The sequence below is a fragment of the Pelodiscus sinensis genome, chromosome 1 (genome assembly GCF_052426305.1).
Source record: "Pelodiscus sinensis isolate ZL-2025 chromosome 1, ASM5242630v1, whole genome shotgun sequence".
NCBI classification, from domain to species: Eukaryota; Metazoa; Chordata; order Testudines; family Trionychidae; genus Pelodiscus; species Pelodiscus sinensis.
In genome coordinates this window covers 331791864-331815384 of record NC_143052.1, presented here as the reverse complement: position 1 = coordinate 331815384, position 23521 = coordinate 331791864, and the positions used below count along the sequence as shown (strand labels likewise).

At 41.7% G+C, this 23521-nt stretch overlaps 1 protein-coding gene across 1 annotated transcript in view; it reads left to right on the top strand.

Moving 5' to 3' along the window:
• Positions 1–23521, top strand: part of TYR (tyrosinase) — an 82404-nt gene that overhangs the window by 21853 nt on the left and 37030 nt on the right. The window contains exon 3 of the mRNA XM_006118374.5: positions 9460–9607. Within this exon, the coding sequence (XP_006118436.3) occupies positions 9460–9607 (148 nt within the window). The remainder of the gene's footprint in view (positions 1–9459; positions 9608–23521) is intronic.

Sequence of the window (23521 nt, the reverse complement as noted above, 5' to 3'; positions counted from 1 at the left end):
AGCTCTTTAGTGCCCATAGTGGAGAGAGAGCCTTATTTTTCCTTCTCATGTATTTAAAATAGACACATCAGTCTGTGTGTGTGCTTCGCTGTATCATGGAATCCTTCCGACAGCCACATTCATCAATGCGACCCAAACATGTACCGTACAGAGTGACATTCCACCTTCAAAGTGATTGATGTTTTCAGCACTTGACTTGGAAATAGTGCAGAGTGATTTTTACTTAAGAAGTACAGTTATGCATTTATAAAATACAACAGCCCTGAATATAGTTAAATAGCTTAATGTGGTAAGTGATAAAGTGTCACAGATGTTAAACAATACACCAAAATAATCCAAGAGGTGGTATGATTTATGGGAAATTTGATGCATCATTACGGTAATTAATGTTGATAATTCTATCAAAGCATCGAATACTCTCTGAAAACTACCAAATGCACTAAGGGCTGCTGAGTTAGCAACAAATGAGGAGTAGTGAAGGAAGACACTACTTGTTTTGCACAATATTTACAAATCTGTGTCCCTGACTGATTGCATATAGAGTTCCATGATCTCTGCTGATAGACTGTTGTTACTATAACTAAATTATCACCAACATAAGAATATAAAACAGCCACATTGGGTCAAACAAAGATCCATCTAGCCCAGTATCCTGTCTTCTGACAGTGGCCAATGCCAGATGCCCCAGAGGGAATGAACAGAACTGGGAATCAAGTGATCCCTCCCCTGTCATCCATTCCCAACTTCTGACAGATGCTAAGGACACTATTCCTGCCCATCCTAGCTAATAGCCATTGATGGACTTAACCTCCATGAATTTATCTTACCCTTTTTTGAAGCCTGTTATAGTCAATATGATATATCATCATAATCATCATCCCTCCCATAACCACTTAGTTGGGGTATCATCACTGATGAACAATCAACCAATTGTCTCTACCCCGATGATTATGTGTCTGAGTGCCTACAAAATCTATTCCTGTTCATTCTTTTATGTTGTCAATCTATCTCTTCCTCTGTCTTCCCCTGTACTGTTTTCAATCCACCTCTTCATCTCTCCCCCCACCACACCTGAATCGTCCCTTTGAGGATGATCTTGGAGAGGCCAGAGAATCTTATCTGTCCATACCACTTCAGCTCGCATTTTGTCATAGTCATCAGAAAGTCATCATGTGACCCAGTGCATCAGATGATGATGTTGTGGACTTACTCATTAGTGACATCGTTCAATTGGAGATGCCCAGGATTTTGCAGAATATCTCATCTCTACTACCTGTATTTTCTGTTGTAGTTCTGTTGCAAGGATCTATGTCTTACAGGCATAAAGGAAAATGGAGATGACCAGTACATGCAGCAGTTTCAATTTGGATTCCAGGGAAATGTTCTTGTTCCTCCAAATTGGCTTTTGCTTTGCCACTGTAGGTGTTTGCACAGTTCTTGCCAGAATTGTTGACTTTGACCCTTCATCAGTGATTATTGCCCCCAAATAGTTATTTCTGTGTTTCCAAATCTTGTCCTCTGACAGTGATATGTGAGCTGATCCCATCACATTTGTCTATCATCAGCTTGGTTTTCTCTGCAGTGATTTCCATGCCATATTTTGCGGCAGTTTCATCCAATCATTTCACAAGGTTGGCAAGTTCATCTTCACTACCTGCCAGGCCATCAGTATCATCAGTGAACCAAAGATTTGAGATTGTTCATCTCCCAGTGCTGATTGTGCATATGTGATCTTCTAGAGCAATAGTCATTATGTGCTCCAAGTAGATGTTGACCAGTGTGGACTAAAGAAGTTAGTCTTGCCGGACTCCAACAGTGATGTGAAACCACTTTCCTATTGTGCTTCTGGCAAGAACTGCACTGTTGACCTTGACATGCAGTTGTTTAATGGTAAGAATAAGCCCATGATCAACATTTTACCTCATGGCTGCCCAGAGAGCTTCATGCCACACTCTGTCAAACACCTTCCTGAAATCAACAAAGACATGGTAGATGTCGTATTGGTGTTGTAAGTACTTGTCACATAGAACATGAAGGTTGAAAATCTGTTGCGTGGTACTTGTTCCAGCATGAAAGCCAGCCTGTTCTTCAGCAATGATATTCTCTACTTGTGGCTTCAATCCATTCAACATCACTTTGCTGGCATGGCAATTAAACTTATGGTCCATTAATTTTGACTTCTTTTGGCAGAGTGATAATTAGTCACTGTGTCCATACGCACGGCCACTTACCAGTCTGCCAGATCTTATTGCAGATCTTGGTGAGTTAATCTTTTACTATTTCTCCTCTGAATTTCATCATTTCCACTGGAATGCTGTCAATATTTGTAACCTTTACATTCTTGAGTGCTTTCACACCTATCTCCACCTTTTCATACAGTATTGAAAAGTCAATACTTTTCTGTTGAATATGGGCTGTCTAGGACACTGGACTTTCCCTTTCTCTGATGGATATATAGATCAAAGAAGTAATTGATGGTGTCTCTTCCTTCTGTAATTAGGGCATGTCTACACTAGGAAATTATTTTGAAATAATTCCCAAAATAATAATTTTTAAATAGCATGTCCACACTACAGGAAAGCTTCAAATTAATCCAAGGCAGGTTCTCTTAACGTGGACATGCTAACTTGACTGGGGATTAATTAATTTGAATGACTCTGGGGACTAGTTATTTCGAAATGGCACAGTGGACTGTCCACACTACTGCTATTTTGAAATAACTATTTCAAAATAAGCATTATTCCTCATGGAAAGCAGGAGTTATTATTTCAAAATGATTCACTTGGTAGTGTGGATGCTCTGTTTATTATTTCAAAATAAGAGGAGTTATTTTGAAATAACTCCCTAGTTTAGACCAGGGTAAGTCTGTTCCCTTCTTTGTCTTAAATTGTATTGGCTTGGGTCCATTTTTCCTTCCTCAGATACTTTACAATGTGGAAGACTTATTTACTGTTTTTATTATTGATATACTCTTCAAGTTTAGAACATTATTTTTCAATCCATATTTTCTTGGACACCTTCATTCCTTTCTTGATCTTTCTGCTAATCACTTTGTATTTATCAACTCTGCTAGATTTGAGGGAGTTCTCTTCTAATGTCACACATTTGCTGTATTTCATTTGTGACTCAAGGTTTTGTCGTCTTATGGTGTTTGTCAAGGATGTCCATTGCTGCCTTACTCCTTACAGCATTAAAATTGTTTTTCAATTACAAGCAATTTCAACTATAACTAAATACCATCTGCTAAAAGAAGACACTATAACTAAATACCATCTGCTAAAAGAAGACAGACACTAGCAGATTTACCTGGCATTGCTTGGGTCCTTAACTCAATTAATTTTTAAATAAAAGGAAAATGTGTGTACTTTACTGAAATGATTATATTTTTCAAAATATTACCAGTATTATGTTAATTTTAGTAATTTTTTAAATAATAATTCCATCAAGTGTATTTTCCTTCCTCCCTATAAACCCTTATCACCTGCTATGTTTTAACAAAAAAGGGCTATTGTCAATTTGATTTCCAGTAATACTGTCTTTTAGTTTTCAAACCTTAAGCACTGATTTAGCTGTGCCAAAACAAAGCACTACTTGAAATTTATTTGCTTGCTTTCTTTTCTTTAAGGTTTAATAAGAAGCAATCCTATTTCAGGTTCATCCTATTTATCTGTCTCATTTTGCTCAGTTATGTGAATTTTGAGGACTGTACTTGCTTTGATGGTTCTACCTCTTTTCTTTTTGATTTTTTTGAGAAGCAATCCCATTCCAAGCACATCCCATTTTCGTGGGCATAAACAAGCCCTTATGTTGCTTTAAGTTATGATAAGAGGAAGCTGTGTACCAAATGTGGTGGGCCCCCTAGTTCTTACAGTTTAGGAGGAGTTCTTGAACAAATAGACAGACAGATAGACTCTCATATGTATGGCTATGTCTAGACTGCAAGCCTCTTTCAAAAGAGGCTTTTTCAAAAGATTCTTTCAAAAAAGTCTTTTTCAAAAAAGAGCATCTAGACTACAACCAGTACTTCCGAAAAAGCAAGCTTCTTTTTTGAAAGAATTGCAGATCTAAAAGTAGCCATCCTGCAGCAAAAAAACTTCAGGACCAGACTTCAAAGAGAAACTGCTGAGCTACAGTTCATCTTTTTAGTTTGACACAATCAACTCTGGATTAAACAAAGACTGTGAATGGCTTGCTAACTACAAAAGCAGCTTCTGTTCCCTTGGAATTCACACCTCCAGATCAGCTGCTAGAAGTGGGCCTCATCCTCCTTGATTGGATCACCTCATCATCTCCAGCCTGATCCTGGCCTGCATATTTATTCCTGCCTCTGGAAATTTCCACTACATGCATCTGACGAAGTGGGTCTTTGCCCACGAAAGCTTATGCTCCTACACTTCAGTTAGTCTATAAGGTGCCACAGGACTCCTCGTCGCTGTTTTTGAAAGGGAGCACCCAGTCTGGATGCTGTCTTTTGAAAAAGCACAGTTTGCATTCAACAGCACCTTTTTTCGAAAGAGCACTTTTGAAAAAAGGCGTTATTCCTCGTAAATCAAGGTTTTTCCTGGTCGAAAAAACTGCCGCATTCTCTCAATTTACTTTTGAAAGAATGTGGCAGCAGTCTAGATGCAGGAGAAGTTTTTTCGAAAAAAGGCCATTTTTTTTTTCAAAAACCCCCCCTGTAGTCTAGACATACCCTATATGACGTTGCCCAACACTTTCCATTATATAGGCATGTCCATATAATGAAAAGTGTTGGGCAGCCTCAACTATAGATGGCACTATGAACTCAATCTATAATGAATTCTTTAGGTCACAGCTCCAACTAGCGTACATTAGCATAACTCCATTGAAGTCAGTTGAAATCCACTGAACCACTGATTTCTTGATATACGGGCAAGCGGTCTTTAAGAATTTGATTTGACTCCAATTTCAGTCACTGGCAAAGCTCCTGTTAACCTTAATTGCACAAGATCCATCCATAAGGGCTAGTTCTAGCACATCATGTTCTAACAGGGTTTTCCCCTAAACATGTCTGAGATTTACTATAGTGGTGGATTACAGATTCATTCCCTGCTCCTTATTGAAGTACAGTTTTCCCTAAACACTACCGAATTCTTTTCGCATTCTAGGTTTTTCTGAATTGGTTCAGCTGCTCATCATTGATTGCCCTGAGCCAATTGTCCTGAGACCATTTCAAATTAGTATGAATAGAATTCAAGTGAAATAATAAAGGTCATACCATGTAAAAACACACTGGGAAAAGTGATACTCATTGCATTTAATTATTATTTCTTCAATCTTTAATATTTATATGAAATCTTATCTCCTAGGAACCCATAGGTTAGAATTTCACTCCTATTAGGCACATGATTAAACATGACCCAACCCCTTAATGCTAATACTGTCTCAGTTAATCAGAAGTTGATATGAATGACAATGTCCACATTAGGTGAAAATAGCCTTCTGGGAGATGTCCCTGTGAAGAGGCTGCCCTGATTCAGTGCATCTTATTATACAAAAGTATTCTGCATAACCCTTTTGAAACTCAAGTTCTAACACCATATTTAGGGCTGAAACTTATCAACGCTTCTTTAAGACTGATGCAAAATATCTAGGTTCCTAGCCCACATATTCTAGAAGCTTTATAAATAGAACTCTACTAATCTCCCATCACCCTTCCTCTCTATAATGAGCAGTAGTATAACACAAATGAAGAGCCTAAAGTCTTAGCCATTTTAAGAAGACTGACAAATCAATCTTTTTCCAGCTGATTTTCATAGAACCATTCATGGAAGTGACAGCTGAAAGAAACTTACTATGTTACTGAATACCTAGATTAATAGTTTTAGGACCACAAGGAACTATTAGGGTCATCTAAAGAGGCCTCCTGTAAGAAAAGAAAAGAAAAAAAAAGAAAAGAAAGTCATAATTCATAGTAATTCCAGCAAACCCTAACTTTTGGATGAACTAGAACATATCTCTTTATCCATTCCAGCTTGTCCGGCAAAACACATTTTTTAGTGTTTTATCTAAACTAGTTGTAAAATTTCTATGTGCTGTGGCTCCTGTCACTTCCCCCTGAGACTACCGGAGCCATGGGTCAAGCCAGACTTGGTCGAGTTTTCAATAGGGAAGCTTTTCCTGGTCTAAATTTCCCCTGTATGTATTTGATTACTAATTATTTCCCTAGATCCCACCTTAGATAATTCCACTCCTCCTCTGCAGTGTCCAGACTGTTCAGATGTAAAATAGAGTGTTAACATGTGCCCATTTTTCACCATGATGCTTATCTAGAACTGTTAAGCTAGGACTCGCACATTGACATAGTAAGAAACAGTCTTTGACCCCCAAAAGATCTTATTATATAAGCACAACACAAAGACAGCTGGGTGAAATGACCACAAAGAAAGGTTGATTCCAATGCTGGGAGTAGAACTCAGGTCTCCAAAATCCCTGGCTAGGGTGCTACACACTAGATTAGTCTCTCTCAACCTTTTTGAGTTCAGGATCCAGCTTGCTACCTTCCTAACCTCTGTCAGATAGCCCTCAGGGGCCAGTGGCAGTCTCCTTCCCCAGTGACTTCACTGCTTCATGATATAATAACATGCTCTTGCATAATGAGATATTACGACTCATGCTGTTCTCAAAGCATGCAAGGTACTTTTTGGACAAAGATACAAAGTTTCTGCCAACTCATAGAATTTAAGTCCAGAAGGGACCACCAAGAGCTACCAGGGCCAGACTAAGTATGGGGACACCTGGCCCTTAGGCTACGCCTACACTACAAAGATTTTGCGCAAAAACCTGTGAAGCGTCCATATTTTAAATGAGCTCTTGCGCAATTTTGAGATGGGCATTTTCACAAAGTCCATTCCCCACTTTAACTCTCGGAGGGTATGTCTACACTACAGCGCTAATTCGAACTAACTAAGCTAATTCAAACTAACGCGTCTAGAACTAAAAACTAGTTCAAATTAGCGTTTTGCTAATTCGAATTAGCATGTCCACATTAAGTGGACCCTGAACCGGGGTTAAGGATGGCCGGAAGCAGTGCCGGCAGGGCATCAGAGGAGGACTTAGAGCGTGGAGATGCTGTCTCAGGCTAGCCGAGGGCTGTGCTTAAAGGATCCCGACCCCCACCCCGGACAGACAGTTCTCAGGGGTGCCCCGCTTGCAAAGCAGTCCTGGCTTGGAGTGCCCGGAGTGCCCACACTGGGCACATCACAGCACTCGGCCATCAGACCGGCTGCACTTGCCGCAGGCTGCCATCTGGGGAGAGGGGGCAATTGGGGGGCTGCAGGAGAGCTTCCACCCCCAGAAGCCCGCAGAGCCAGCCCAGTACTCCCCATCGGGGGCTTGTACCCCATTCCTCCCTCAGCTCCTTCCACTTACCCTTCCCTAGCCCCTTTTCTTGATGTACAAAATAAAGGACAATTGTGTTCAAAAATGGAATCTGTCTTTATTGAACAAAACTGGGGGAGACTGGGAAAAGGAGGTGGGAGAGGGGACGAGAGAGGTTGGGAGAGGGGAGGGCAACTACAATGATCAGGGGTTGGTAACAGGTCCCATATGAAGAGAGGCTAAAGAGACTGGGACTTTTCAGCTTAGAAAAGAGGAGACGGAGGGGGGACAGGATAGAGGTCTCTAAAAGCAGGAGTTGGGTGGAGAGGGTGCATACAGAAAAGTTCTTCAGTAGTTCCCACAAAGAAGGACTAGAGGACACCAAAGGAAAGGAATGGGTAGCAGGCTTCAAACTAGTAACAGAAAGTTGTTCTTCACAAAGCAAAGAATCAACCTGTGGAACTCCTTGCTGCAGGAGGCTGTGAAGGCTAGAACTGGAACAGAGTTTAAAGGGACGTGAGATCAAGTCATGGAGGTTGGGTCCATGGAGTGCTATTAGCCACGGGGTAGGAGTGGTGTCCCTGCCCAAGATTTGTGGAAGGCTGGACAGGGATGGCACGAGACAAATGGCTTGGTCACTGTCTTCGGTCCATCCCCTCCAAGGTCCCTAGGGTTGGCCGCTGTCAGCAGACAGGCTACTGGGCTAGATGGACCTTTGGTCTGACCCAGGACGGCCATTGTAAGCTCAGGGCTCAGGGTTAGGGGTCTCAGTGGACCCCCTTGATTTTCATGCACACCTGCTCCTGGGTGGCCAGGCTGGCAGCTCTCCTGCCCTTGACGGCCACTTTCCTGTGCCTAGTGCAGAGATCGTGGACAAAGTCCACGATGTCCGCACTAGCCCAGGCGGGTGCCCGCCTCTTGCGGTCCCGGGCAAGCTCCCGGGAGCCGCCAGCCTGGTCCCGGGAACAGGGGGAGGGCTGGGGGGCATCGGGTGGCTGGCTCAATCCGTGCCAGGTGCAGGGTCTGGGTGCTGGCAGGCTTGCACCTGGCACGGGCACCGTAGCCAGCCCGTGCCCGTTTAAGGGGTCCGGGGCCGAGAGGGGGGCAATAGAGTTTCCCTGGTGTTGGCCAGAGTGGCCACCAGGGAAACCTGGGGAGGGCTAGCCTCCCACTAGTTCAAATTAAGGAGCTACACACCCCTTAATTCGAACTAGCTAGTTCGAACTAGGCTTAATCCTCGTAAAATGAGGATTACCTAGTTCGAACTAAATGCTCCGCTAGTTCGAATTAAGTTCGAACTAGCGGAGCGCTAGTGTAGCGCCTATGAAAGTTAGTTCGAACTAACATCCGTTAGTTCAAACTAACTCTGTAGTGTAGACATACCCAAAGAGATTTCTGTCCCCAGAGCCCTGTCCTGTAGGTTTGTTACTGTGGAAGGGAATGATTAGGCCAATTACTTGTTCTGTCCTTTTGCTATTATTTTTTGAAGTTTGGTGGCTCCTAAAGGCCCTTGTTAGGGAAAAGTGCTCAGCATAGTGCACACATGATAAAACAATGACCCCAGCTCCAAAGAGCTTGTATATCACAAGACACAACAGGCTGTTTTAATTTATGGACTAGTAATTGGCAGGATCATTCTATTTTCACTTACTTTTTGCAGACTTCTACTGCTCCATTAGTTATCTGGTATTTGTCAGAGATACAGTAAGTTAGTTAAATAATTCTCTTAGTAGGTTTGGGCCCAGATAGTTTCTCTTTATGTATGAATAAAGTTACTCACATGCATACATATTTGCAGGATTGGGGTTTTAGAATGCTTTTTTTTTAACACCCAGAAACATTAGACAAAGAATTAAAAACATAAATCAATTGAGTAGTTCATGTAGTGCCATGTTGCTTTAGTTTTATAGCAGTAATTTTAATTTAGTTTCTCCTAATGTCGTCTATGGTGTGCCTTCAAGGATACTAGTGCTCTTTCTTTAAACATTTATCTTAGTATTGTACTAAAGAGCTGAACATAAATGAACTATAATTAGTAGGTACTTTGAACTTCAGTTTTAGTGAAAGAATGATTATGCACATCTTCATATCAATGTATGATTTCCTCTTCATGTTTAGGCTTTGCCAATCCACAGACTGGAATTGCGAACATGTCTCAAAGCAGTTTACATAATGCACTTCACATCTATATGAATGGCTCAATGTCCCAGGTACAAGGATCTGCTAATGATCCTATTTTTATCCTTCACCATGCCTTCGTTGACAGGTATGTTTGACTTTTTCTTGTAAAATTGATCTATTTTGTGTATTTAAAATGTCTTTTCACGTTAGTATCAAACTTTGGATTACTTAAATTTACAATATTTTCAGACATATATAACTGAGCTTTACATTAATTTAGTTTAAATGACATGTTACATAGGCCCTCTCACTGAATTTCCTCTCTAGTTATTATGAGCCTCTGGAAGCGCGTTCTGAAACTGAGGTAATTATCTATTTTCTAAGATAAACTTTGCAAAGAAAACGTGATTGAAACGTATTGGTATTGATGAAGTAAATCACTGAGCACAACTGCGAAGACAATGCAAAAGCAATGCTGCAACTTCAAGCTATCTGCAGCAGAATAAATGCTACTGTCTCTTGCAGCTATTGATAATGATGCTGCCTTTTGCAGAAGTGACAAAAATCCATTAACATGATTAGGGTTACTTAACAGCCTTATCCATGACAGATTAATCATGCTTTTAGTTGCAGTTAATAAGTAGGTGACTGATAGGTAAGTACAGTACATTTAATAAACTGTTTTCTCCTACATAGTCTAAGGGCTGTGGAGGATTGCTTTCTGAGAGGCAGGCAGGCATTCAAAGAATAGTGTAGAAAGAGAACAATAATTGCATCAGTGGGAAAAGTTTTGTCTCAGCCTTAACTTTTGTGCTTCAGCCAGGATGCTTTAGAACTCTAATTGCCATTAGACTGTTGGGTCTCTTGGTTTCTATTTGTCATCATCTCTGCCAAAGGACTTCAGTAGGAGTATCCTACCCACTGGAGTACTTAGTAAACATCAAGAAACCACTGAGGTGGTGGCCTATAGCAGGCTTTAAAAAAGCCTGTATTGCAAGTAGTTATATATAGTCCTCTGCTGTAGACCTTCAGACCTCATAGAAACAGAGAACCTTTACTTTTTTTTTCCCAGAGAGGAGGGATAGTCCAGTGCTTTGGGTAACAGCCTTGGTCTCAGGAGAGTCAGGTCTAATTGCCCACTCCACCAGATTCCCTGTGCAACTTAGATAAGTCACTCGGGTGCCTAGCTTCCATTGAAATAAATGACACTTTAGGTGTCTGTCTACCTCTGAGTAGCTGTGTCTTCCGTGTCTCTGTCGCACAGAGATCTCATGAGGTCAAGTACACTAATGATGATCATGAAGTGTTCAACTATTATGGTTATGGGTGCCATAGAAGTAGGGTAATAGATGGTTTTTAATTGATTTTCATGGAGGCACATGACACACAGCAGGCTATGCATGGTTGCTCTGCTCTAGCACAAGTGTGAGTGGAGTCTACCAACACACTCTAGGCATTATCAAACACATATTGCTTTGCACTCGGTGGGACTGAAGTGTTGCCTTCGCCCACTGCAAGGGGTGAATTCTGCCTGGGAGCACTCTATAGAAATACTGCATATCATTGCACCAGCCAAAATAATCATGGTTGATGGTGCTGTGTAGTGAAGTACTCAGTACTGGCTCAATTCTGTGACTCCACAAATCTCTGAGGTGGCCTTGCAAATAGCAACAGGTAGGGTCATGGCATGCATCTCTTCACATGTTAGTAGAGTTTGACAGCAAGGTATGCTGTGTGATTTTGTCCAGATCTCCGTGAGATTGTGACATATCACACAAAGCCAAGCCACTTCGTTTTCAGAATTTGCCTCTGATAGTGCCCTGGAATACCACTGGACACTCTAAATCTGCTTGTAAAAGAACGTAGGTTTCTGACACATATCACAATACAAGTTTGATAAAACCTCTCAGCACAAACAGGCTTATGCATCCATAAATGAGATCTGGACTTCACAGAGGAGGTGATGAGCTCTGTTCCTCAAAGGACATCCAGTTTGCTGCAACAATTTGAACTCTGCTTGAAGCCTAAGTAGATTAATTCATGAATACTGTCCATTGTACTTGACTCCAGCTGCACCTGGTGGCAGCTGTGATGCTCTGGAGTTTGAACTTTTGCCATGAAACGTTCAACACCTCAGTGTGGGTGGCATCTTGAGAGGCAGGGATGAAATTCTCTGACAAGCACTAGGGATGGTCTTCCATACAAATCACCTAGGGAGGCTTTGAAATTTCCATCATTGGAGGTTTTTAGAAGTAGGTCTAGGGTTGTCTAGATAAAATTTAGTCTGCCCTCCATGCAGGACTATTAAGGTGCCTTCCTGTCCTACATGTCTATGATTCCATGAAAAATATTGTACCCAAAGCTGCCTGAAAATATTCAGTGAATACTACATTCAGCAACTCTGAGGGATTTTAGCTTTGCAAAGCAGTCCTGTTAATTGCAAATATGTTCTCTATTCAGTTACACTCAATAGTCAACACAAAGGGAGAAGGAAGGAACCAGCCAGAGACATAAGTTGTTAGGAGCAGCTGCAGAAGCAGCTTAAGCCCAGGCCTTCTGATCACCAGCGTATTTTCTACAGTTCTGAGTAGACATTTTCTCTGCTGTGCTGATTGGCTGTTTGCTTCAACCCTGTCCTGCTCCCTCTCACACAGTCTCTTCACCTCAGAGTACCAGTAAATCCTGGCAATTACTTTCACCCCCATTACCATCCTTCCTCCCATTCCATGACTGTCCTGCTCTGTCCCTCTCACCCCATCTATAACTTTGTCTTTCCACTTAATTTATCCCATTTAACATTCCTCCTCACAAAAAACACCATGGAACTTGGTATTTGCTGCTCTACTTGTGTCTTCGATTCCTTCTCCCTCCCTGTGGCTTCTTGGTCTATTCAGAGTGTAAGCTTTTCAGGACCAAGACTCATTACTAATCTGGCTCTATGCACTGCCTACCCTCAAGGTCTTCACTTTTCATTGATCCTTAGGCACTACGGTAACAAACATGGTTCATAACAATTATTGATATTATGAGGATGATTCAAACAAAGCATCCAGTCTTAGAAATGAAGTTTCAGAATTGGTCTTAGACCACAGGATTTTGTTGGTATAAGTCATAAGCACAAAGCAAGCTTCAACATAACTCATCAGGGCTTTGATCGTTTCTTGAAATGGTAGCAAAGGAGAAACCTCATTTGGCATAGCTGTCAGGTGGTAGGAATGGATAATGAGCAGAAGGCCCTGGAACTTGGTGTTCACAAACAGAGCTGGATTTTGGTTTGGATTTTTTCCCCAAACCAGAAAATTGCTTTTTTAACAGATATTTTAACAAGTTTCCATTTTTATCAAAACCTTTCCTTTTTTTTTAATTAAAAACTGAAGATTTCAGAACCTCAATTATTTGATAGCCCAAAACCTGCAAATTTCTGGGTTTGGGTTTTCAGCAGCCTCCTTCCCCTTTTCTTCCCCCTAAAAATGCATACATATATTTTGGTGATACCTACAAAAGGGGTTATTTGAAATTTTTCACTATAAAAATAACATTTCCTGATGAGCCCTTTCAACACCTTTCTTAGATTTGTTTTCAGCCTGTTTACAGCACCGATTGGATACACCTATTCAGCCAAGCCATCATTAACAGCACCAAAGCCTCATAAATAATAATAAAATTTAGTACAGTCACATCAAACTGAGGTCCTAGCAATTGGATACATTTTTGGATTTCACTAAGCTCAATGATGGTCTCAGAACTTAACTGGCACATTACTGATATTGCAGTTACATATCAGTATAAACAATAAATACATGTGCATCCATATTGTAACATTGCTGTTGGCTCTATAATGATCTTTTGCTAGCTGCCATCTAGTACTAGATTCTTGCTTTAGGAACCAGCATCACACTGCGATGTGCATGCGAGTGTGTGAGCATTCTACCACCCAGGATATAAAATTAATCATACAACCACCCCAGGGCATTAGAGAGAGGACACACTATAAGATGAGGCCACTGATATTCTTCCAAACAGGTACAGTGGGCACCTCCCTATCTGTTATCTCTGAGCCCTATAAGGACTCCACTATTATGCCAGGTCAATGCTATCCAGCAATGCCAGCTGTCCTATTCTTCTCCTTTCCAAACCAAAGTGCTTTAGGAGCCCATTCTGTATGGCTGCTGAACTGGCAGGCTGGAGCTATAGGTCTCTGTGGAACTTCTCATCCTCCAGCACACCCAACATGTAATGAGCTAAAGTTGTCCATTCCTATTCGTTATCTATGAAGTACTAAATTGCAAGTCCAACAGGGGACAGCCTATTTTAAAAAGGTTTATTCAGAGTTAAATGCTGGAGAGAGGCACAATCTCAACACAAGACTGGAAACGAGAATTTCTGAGGTCCAGTTCTGGATCCTTGTTGGTCTTGATTCTGCAATGTTATGACTATAGGAGAGGTCCATGCAGGTGCAATCTCATTCTAGCTTTGTGGTCTTTACCTTATTTTTTTATTATTTTTATTAAAATAATATCTAGAGATGTGAATTGAATTCATGACCCATTTTACGAGGCACTTTATATAGTCAAAATATTTTGTGCGGATATTTTTTTCCTGTCAAAAATGAACATTCCGTTGAGAAAAAAATCTGGAACAATGTCCCTTTCAACAACAAAAAAATCCATTTTTCCTGACAAATATCAAAACGAAAGCTTTCATTTCTAATCAACATTGTTAAATGAAACATTTCTTTTTCATTTTATCTTAAAATGTCATTTGGGGCTTTTTTTAACCAAAAAAGCCCCAAATGAAAATAAAATGTTATCTTATTTAGAAATACTGATTCAGTTTTTTTCAAACAAATTCAAAACATTAGGCAGAAAAAATGATCTTTTTCAGCTGAACAATTATCAAATATTTTTCATTCAGTATTTCTAATGGGAAACATTTCAGGTTTCCAACATGTTCTAAAAGACGAAGGATGTTTGTACACCGGGGAATATTTTGAAATAACTATAACAAGGTGAGCCTCCACACCACCAAGCCTGTTATTTCAAAATAATAACTCTTGCTTATGTGAAGAGGAATAAGCTTATTTTGAAATAGTTATTTTGGGAGTTATTATTTCAAAATAACCTGGTAGTATAGTCTAAATTATCTACAATCCTTTATCTTGATAGTCTACAGTCAATATAGGAGAAAAAAGAAGGTGGTGGGGAGAGAGTGTTTTTCCCAGTTTGCTCATGGAGATTTCAGGAACAGAGAAAGATTAAGTGACTTTCCCAAGGTCACACAGAAAATGTGTAGTAGAGCTGGCAACTGACTCAAGATCACCTGAAACTAGTATCTTAACCAGAGTGGTTTAACAGGTATTGTACTACATTAGTAGAAGGATAACTCAGTTAATATTTATAAAGCACTGCAAAGATGAAAAGCACTGAATAAATGCTAAGTTTTATTACATTTTTCACTCAATAGAGGCTCAGTGGGTCTCATGGTGCTTTGTCAGATATATTGGCAAAAAAGATGAGGTGATAAATGATATTCTTTAGAATTGCATGAACTGTGCCTTGGAGTCATGTTAGATCTGCTAGACAAAGGCAGGTCAAGAGGCAGCCATTAATAATGCACTACCATCCACAATCAGAGTAAACTCATAATATTTCACATCAAGGATTTGTCAACCCAAGATCCTGGTCTGTCTGCATCTGGGAGGGTTAGCAGTAGTCTCTTCCCAGCTCATTCATCACTGAAGTGTCTCCTCTACTTGCCCCCAGCAGAAGGGCCAGGCACAGTTGCATTAAGTGCTTAACCACAAGATCTTGCATGATCTAAAAATGGAGTCCTATAAAAAATAGGAAGTAGGACAAATTACAAAGGATGAATGAAGGCAAACAACACAGGAATGTAGGGGCAAGATTAGAAAGGCAAAGGCACAAAATGAGCTCAAACTAGCTACGGGAATAAAGGGAAACGAAGACTTTTTATAAATACATTAGAAGCAAGAGGAAGACCAAGGACAGGGTAGGCCCACTGGTCAGTGAGGAGGGAGAAACAGTAACAGGAAACGGAAATGGCACAGATGCTTCATGACTACTTTGTTTCAGTCTTCACCGAGAAGTCTGAAGGAATGCCTAACATAATGAATGCTAGTGGGAAGGGGGTAGGTTTAGAAGATAAAATAAAAAAAGAACAAGTTAAAAATCACCTAGAAAAGTTGGATGCCTGCAAGTCACCAGGGCCTGATGAAATGAATCCTAGAATACTCAAGAGGCTAATAGAGGAGGTATCTGAGCCTCTAGCAATCTTCTTTGGAAAATCATGGGAGACAGGAGAGATTCCAGAAGACTGGAAAAGGGCAAATATAGTGCCCATTTATAAAAAGGAAAATAAGAACAACCCAGGAAACTACAGACCAACTAGTTTAACTTCTGTGCCAGGGAAGATAATGGAGCAAGTAATTAAGGAAATCATCTGTAAACACTTGGAAGGTGGCAAGATGATAGGGAACAGCCAGCATGGATTTGTAAAGAACAAATCATGTCAAACCAATCTGATAGCTTTCCTTGATAGGACAGTAAGTCTTGTGGATACGGGTACTAGCTCCTACAGTAGCAGCGGTGATTGGACTCAGCTGCTCCGATGCTGCCCAGTGGGGACCCAGGCTTGGGGTCTGCTTCCACAGCCTGGGACATGCCTCCCCATCTATCTGCTGCTCCTGGCCCTCTCCTGCCCAACCCAGCCCAGGTGAGCGAGTCTGGGCTGGGCTGGGCTGGCTCAGCTCCTATGACTTGAGCAAAACTCACCTGGAGCTTGCGGGCAGGTGGGGCTGGAAGGGGAGCTTCCTGGTTTTGCCACTGCAGCAGGATGGAGGGGATGGGGGCAGTTCCTTCCCTGGTCCCACTCCCTGTGGCTCCGCCTGCACCATGGCATCCACACTGTCAGTGTGCCACTTTGGGCCTCGTGAACTCTTTTCCTGGGCCTGCAGAGCTGCTGGCATTTGGTGGGGCCTGCTCCAGTGGCAGAGAGATTGTGCAGCTGGCTGCTTGACTGGACTGACACACACACAACCTGCACAGTGCTGTCTCCACTACAGCTGCAGACCTTCAAGCACCCATGCAAGCAAGTGTCTGGGACTCTGAATCAGAGGATTGCACACTCTGGGGTGGGATACATGTTGGCAGGGTAAATGCCAATTAGATAAATTCCCTTTATTTCTGTGTATTTCATTAATTGATTGTATTCACTTTTAATGTGTTAAACCCTGTTTCTTTAAGCTGTTAAGTAAAGGTGTGTTAATTCTAGTTTACTCAGTTAGATGTATATTATTTATAATTGTTGTTTCAGAGTTAGATCCAGATTATTACTGGAATAATTTTATTCCTGGAGGCTCCCAAGGCATACCATTAAGAGTGTAGCGGGCCAGCCAGGTGGAGGCACCACCATTGTATATTCTTTTAAGAGCAAGGGACTGCAGCCAGAGGGTGGATAGAGAATCCCCCAACTAAACAACAGTGCCACTGGGGTACTCAGGATCTCCTTTTATGTTAAAATCATCAGGCAACCAGGCACACGTGTGAGCATTGCCTGCTCCTGAGTTACCCAGGGAGGAAAGAGGAGGTTACACTTGTAAGAGTGATACAAGAACTGTCATTAGGTCCTTTCTGTGTGGTACCCAGGTTAGGACTATGACAATCCACAACAATATAGCCCCTAGTATTTCCAACTGCTGTTTCATTCTATACCTATTTTCCGCACGATGATGATATGCAGTATCATCATGCAAGGAGTTGCATGAACTCTCTCTGAAACTGGTAGATGTAAAAGCTGCCTTTCACTCAGGATAAATCCTGTTTGAAGTGAGATAATTGTTCAAATAATTAGATCCACTAACCAGATCCACTTATATCACATGTAAGGCCAGTCAGAAACTGAGTCTGTAGGTGGAGGGGTATCACTGGAGACCAAATGCAAATGCAAGAAAAGATGGAAATTCTTTTGGTGGAGTGTGTGAGAGAGAGAGGGAGAGAGAGAGAGCATGCAGTGTGAATTTTTGTGTGAGAGAGAGACCAGTATGTGCATTTGTGAATGTGTGACAGACAGACAAAAAAGCAGCCAAGAGACACCATACAAGCAGAAAAGGTAGCCAGAAACCAAGGACAGCCAGAATAACACTTGTAGCATGACCTTGAGAAAAGGTTGTGGAGAATATTTTGGGGTTGTTATGCTAGCTGGAAAAAGAGGTGTGGAATACTGAATAAGGCATCTCCTTGTTTTACTCCTATGTGGAGGGAAACCAGGACTTTGTGTACACTCTGTCAATAAACCTGTCTAATTCATCAACTTCTCTCCCTAAAGGAAACAACCAGCAAGTCTAAGGATATTAGCTAACAGCTCAAAAGGGGTAACAATATTCAATTGTACCTTTTTTCTGGGGGTTGATAAAGATCACACAGTTTCCCTTCACAACTCCTGCACAATCTTGCATCTGGTTAATACTACAGAACACTTTCCCTTTATGTAGAACTGATTGAACTGGACTATAGGAAACTGTGAGTCAGCAAACCTGAGTAATATCCCCATTTCAGGCACTGGGTGACTTTAGGTAAGTCACTTCATGTCCGTGTGCCTCTGTTTCACATTCCACCCTTGTCTGTTTAGATCCTGAACTCTTCAGGGAAGGAGCTGTCTCTTGCCATGTGGCTGTACAGTGCCTTCCATAACGGTGCCCCCAATCTCAATTGGGGTACTATTGTAATACAAATAACAATACACTAATTGCCAATATGAAAATACATTAACACTATGATTTTCAAACATGCTTAAAGGAGTCAGACACCTGTGACTTTGGTGTCTAACTCCCTTAGCCTCTCTCTAAAAGAATAGTAGAGAGATACAATTCTGTGCTCAAAGATGTCCTAGGCTGTGAAGCAGTCTCAGGATATTTCCCTATTCTCAAAGCCCACATACAGATTAATTACATTTTTCACAATGCTTCCATGTTGGCAGCTGCCTGTCAGATTTTCTGCCTCTCTCCCCTTTGCATACATTACAGAACCCATGCTGAGAAGTGTGTCAGCGTGAGCATGCACCATGCACATCCAGCGGGAAGCTCTGCAGCATGGAAATGTGTTGGACAGCAGGAGGCATCAATGTACATGCCTCGTGCTTCTCAGATGAACAACAAACCTTCTTTATTAGCAGCCACTGCTGTGCTGAAAGCCACCATGTTGCAAAACCCAGCATTATGCTACAAAGCAGGACATCACAGGAACCAAAGTGAGCATAGTCAGGATGGGCCAGAGGAGGGCTTGGTTAGGAGCTTTCAAAGTACTGGAGGCTGGTACAATCATGTATAATAATTGGTGGTAGGGTAACAATCTTATAAGGAGTTTAGTCTCAGCAATTTTTTGAAAGTATGGTTTCTAAAAGTTACAGTGGCTAAGGGGAATGCTACACCCCATTAGCTCCAAGTGCTGATTAATCACATCTAACGCATAGCATGCCAGCCTCTGTCTTCATTATCAGAATCCCGTCAGTCATGTTCAAGGTTTCCCTCCCTCATGTGGGTCTCACAATGTCACCTCTCCACTCTGAGTTTGTGTCTGAGACTGTGAACTCTTTGGAAAGAGATGGTCTCCTTTTGGGTTCTCAGACAGAGCTGAGTGCACTATCTACACTGAAGCAAACTGGGTTGTGGCTTTTATGAAATAGCTCTGATTTGTGGGCTGGCTGTGCTGTCCCAGAGGAGCTGAGAGAGGGCAGTGTGCCTCTCCCAAAATGCCCCAGTATGCTAAGGTCTTGAGAGGTAAATCATATGCTTAACTACTGATCTTTGGGCCCACTATACTACAGTAGAACCTTGGAGTTACAGACACCAGGGGAATGGAGGTTGTCCATAACTCTGGAATGTTTGTAACTGAACAAAAAGTAGTTCAGGCTCCATACCCAGGAGCTGACACTCCAAGCCAGGTTTCAGCAACAGATGAGCTCCCTACTCAGCCCCCTGTGTGAGTTTCCAAGCTTGTCTGCCTCCCAGAAGAGAGGTGTGTGTGTGAAAACAGAGATGGGGCGGAGAGACAGAATATCCTCTTCCCAGGATGAAAGCTGTACAGACTTCAGCTCTACTTCTGCTCTGCTGGCTGGTTCTAACTATCAGGGGCTGGGATCCCCAGCATATTTCTGCAAGTGGCTGCTCCATGCAATGGCGTGGGGTTCAGGTAGAGAGTGGGATAGGCAGCCCAGTTGTACCTACCTTACAGATGCAATATAGGCAAAGTACAGTATTTGGTTGGTTGTGTCTGTGTCAGTGTCTATGCTGGTGGAACTTTTAGTGCCTGGCAGGTTCAGCCATGCTGGATTGGTCTGTGGAGGAGGGGATGGACAAAATATGCACCCAAGTCCTCCAGGGTTCAGTGCAGGTTAGGCACAGAGCTAACTATCCTATGCTGTAAAAAACCAAAATGTTATAGAAACAGCATGGAGAAATTGACCATTACTATGTGTGATGGCCTTCAGGAGTCCATGACTGTCAGTCTCCGTATGACTGTCAGTGGTGAAAGCCAACACTTGTTTTTTGGAAAGTATGGACAAGGTACAAAAGGGAAGCTAGCTAAGGTCACAGCAGAGATTATATGCTACATCTTACACATCCTGGGTGAAAGTGAGAGGAGATGGATGGGATCAGGACGACTAATGGCAGCTTTGGGAGAAACTTTGCTGTATTCTGAATGGAATGCTGGACAACAGCAGGAGTGAGGAGCATTCCCTGACAGAATGGAAGTCCTTCAGCAGCAGATTTATGAGAGCTAAACTGAAAGGGAAACACCCTGATTCAGTGCTATGCTCTGGCAAGTGACAGTGATGAAGAAGTAAAAGACAAATTTTACCTTAGGTTGTCGGCAGAGTTAAAGAGAGCACCGTGACCTAACTAGCATCATGGGAGGCCTGAATGCTAAAGTCACTAAAGACATCACACACAACAACAGTGTAATGGGAAGACATGGGTGTGACACCGTGAATGAAAATGCAGAGGCTTGTTGATTTCTTCAATATGAATGATTGATTCTTCAGCAGAGCCCTGTTTCAACACTGTGAAATCCACAAGCTAATGCCGTGTTCTCTAAAGGGTAGCAAGAAGAAATCAATTGACTATATGATGATCAATGGCCTGACTCACTGACAGATGGGAAACCGAGAAGAGATGCCAATGTTGGCAGCAACCATCACCTTGTGGACAGCACTCCATCAAGCTAAAACTGGGAAGTGTGGGTCAACCAAACAAGAGACATAAACATTATGACATTGACATGCTAAAATCCCCTGAAATACAGAAAGTACTAGTTCTGCAGTTAAAGAATAGGTTTCAGGGATTTGTAGACCTTAACGAAGAGGAAGGGAATGCAGATGAGGAGCTCAACAAAACGTAGGACAAAATGATGGCATGTTATAAATAGAGCAATGAAGGCTGTCCAGGCTACAGATAGAAGAGAAGCAGGGAATGGACTACACGCAGCACATAGACTGACATAGATAAGCCCTGAAAAAACTAGAAAAGCCCCCAAAAAATGTTTTAGCCACAAAATCCCAGAAGCTAAATAACAAATACCCTGAGCAGTAGAATAAGGCACATGAGGAGGTCAAATGCCTTGTGAGAGCAGACAAATGATATTGTATTGATAATCTGGCAGCTGGCTGCCATCCCACACTGCTGGCTCTGTATCGGATACAACGGAGCAGGGAGGCAGCCAGCTCCTTGGAAGGAAGACCAGCAGGCAGGAGCTGGTATGCATGGGAAGCTGACTTAAAAGCCGACTCCTGGTGCACACCGTCTCCCAGGGAACTGGCTGCTGGCCCACTCTGCAGGTGCATGTAACCACTGAAATTTTCAGCGGTTATATGGTTACCCAGTTACCTGCATTTTAACAACCCTAATCCTAATATCAACATAGACACCACAACTAAGGAAGAGATCATTCAGTTAATCAAATTCTTTAAAAATGGGAAAGTTCTGGAAAGGATTACTTCAATGCAGAATTGTTTAAGGTATACCCTGACTCAGCAGCATCTATCCTGGCCCCTATATTTACATCAGTCTGGAAGAGAAAAAGTGCCAGATGAGTGGACCAATGGGATGATAGTGAAAACACCAAAGATAGGAACCCTCAGTGATTGTAATAACTGGTGTGATAGCACACTTTTATATGTGCCAAGCAAGGTAATATGTAAGATCATAGTCCAGGGCACATCATACATTCTCCGAAAAGAGCGAACCATCTTTCAAAAGGGTGTGGATGTACAGACTAGATCTTCACTGTATGAAACATAATAGAACAATGCTTAAAATGGCAATGGAAATTCTACATAAAATTCATAGACCTTGAGAAGGATTTTCATAAAACTCACAGAATAAGACTTTGGTGCATTCTGTGAACATATGGAATCCCTCTCCATATAATCAACATAGTCTAAATCTTCTTTTTGAACTTTTACAAACAATGTTGATCACAGTGAGCTCAGTTTTGAAGTAAAAACAAGAGTAAGTCTGGAATGTGTCATGTCTGCAAACCTCTTCAACATTGCCATTGACTGAGTAATGCAGAGTACAATGAAAGTTATACCAGAAGGCATTATAAAGACATGCTTCTCATCCCTTGAAGACCTGAACTTTGCAGATGATCTTGTGACCCTATCACATACCCAACACTTTATACAAGCAAAAAAGAACTTGACTCGGTGCATTCAGCTAGCAAATTGGATTGAAAATCAACCACAATAAGACAGATGTCATGACCTTTTATATTACCTTACCATCACCAGGACAGAAAGAAAATCAATAAAGCCAGGAACAAGTTCAGAATCTTATACATAGTCTGGAAATCATCAAAATACAGGACCAAAAACAAACTCAAGATTTATCAAAGCAGGGTACTTTCAATCCCAGAGTAGCAATAAGATGGGCATGTGAAGGGAAGTGAAAATGAGGCTGTCTGGGCAACATGGCAAGGGGCTGTGAAAGCCAAACTGAAAAACCAGGAGCACAGATGGCGAACCATAGAAAGACTTGCCTGACAGGAGTGGAGGAGCTTCATCACTGCTCTAAATGCCCAAGCCATAATGGAAATATGATGATGGTTTGGTTTTTGCTACTGTCTGATTGGTTACTTTTGTTTTCACTTGATAACTGATTACTGTATTTGGATAAGGTACTTGGATGGCCTCCATTATTACTATCTCTGAGCATCTCACAATGCTTAATGTATTTATCCTCAGAACACCCCCAGAAGGGAGAGCAGTGCTTTTACTGTCCATTCAGAAATGGGGAACTGAAGCACAAGGTAATTAAGTGGCTTGCCCATGGTCACACAGAACTGAGAATTTCATCCAGTCTTGCAAATCAAAGACTAGTACCGTAACCACTTGGCCCTTCTCTTCATCCCAATTTACAGTGTCAAACTAAAGGCAGGGTGAGTTCCTGTGGCTGTGTGATGTGGGAAGTCAGAATTGCCCTTCTGGCCTTAAAAATTTGTAAACTGGTGAGCTCTTCCTCAAACGAGTGAGTCCACGTGAGCGAATGTTGCATAACATTACTACAAAAGGTGTGCCTATATTCTGAACCAGCGGGGGCAGTTATACAATGAATTACTGTCCGTGGTACATATTATGCAAACAATTAGTGCTTTTTAAAAGAAAAGATTATTTTGCCCTCAAACTCTGTTGAGAGAAATCTCATTGTGAGCCGAGAAGTGAGCCCTCTCCACAGTACAATTGATCCAAGCAAAGTCTAATGAAGACAACCAATGTGACCCTGAATTTCTTTCCCATAGCACCTTGGTAGTAATAGCTGCCATAATTGTTCTAACTATAAAAATCTCGGAAAACATAGTATTTTTCTCACCCACCTGCAGGCAGCAGCTATTCAGCAAAAAGAAATAATCGTTTTGCTGCCATAGTTGTGATTTATAAGCTTACGGGTCCTCATGCACCTTTATAATGACAATCTCAAAAGAAATGAATTACAGAGCACAGAACTACGATCCATACAGGCAATCCAGAAACCTCTATAGTAGTCTAT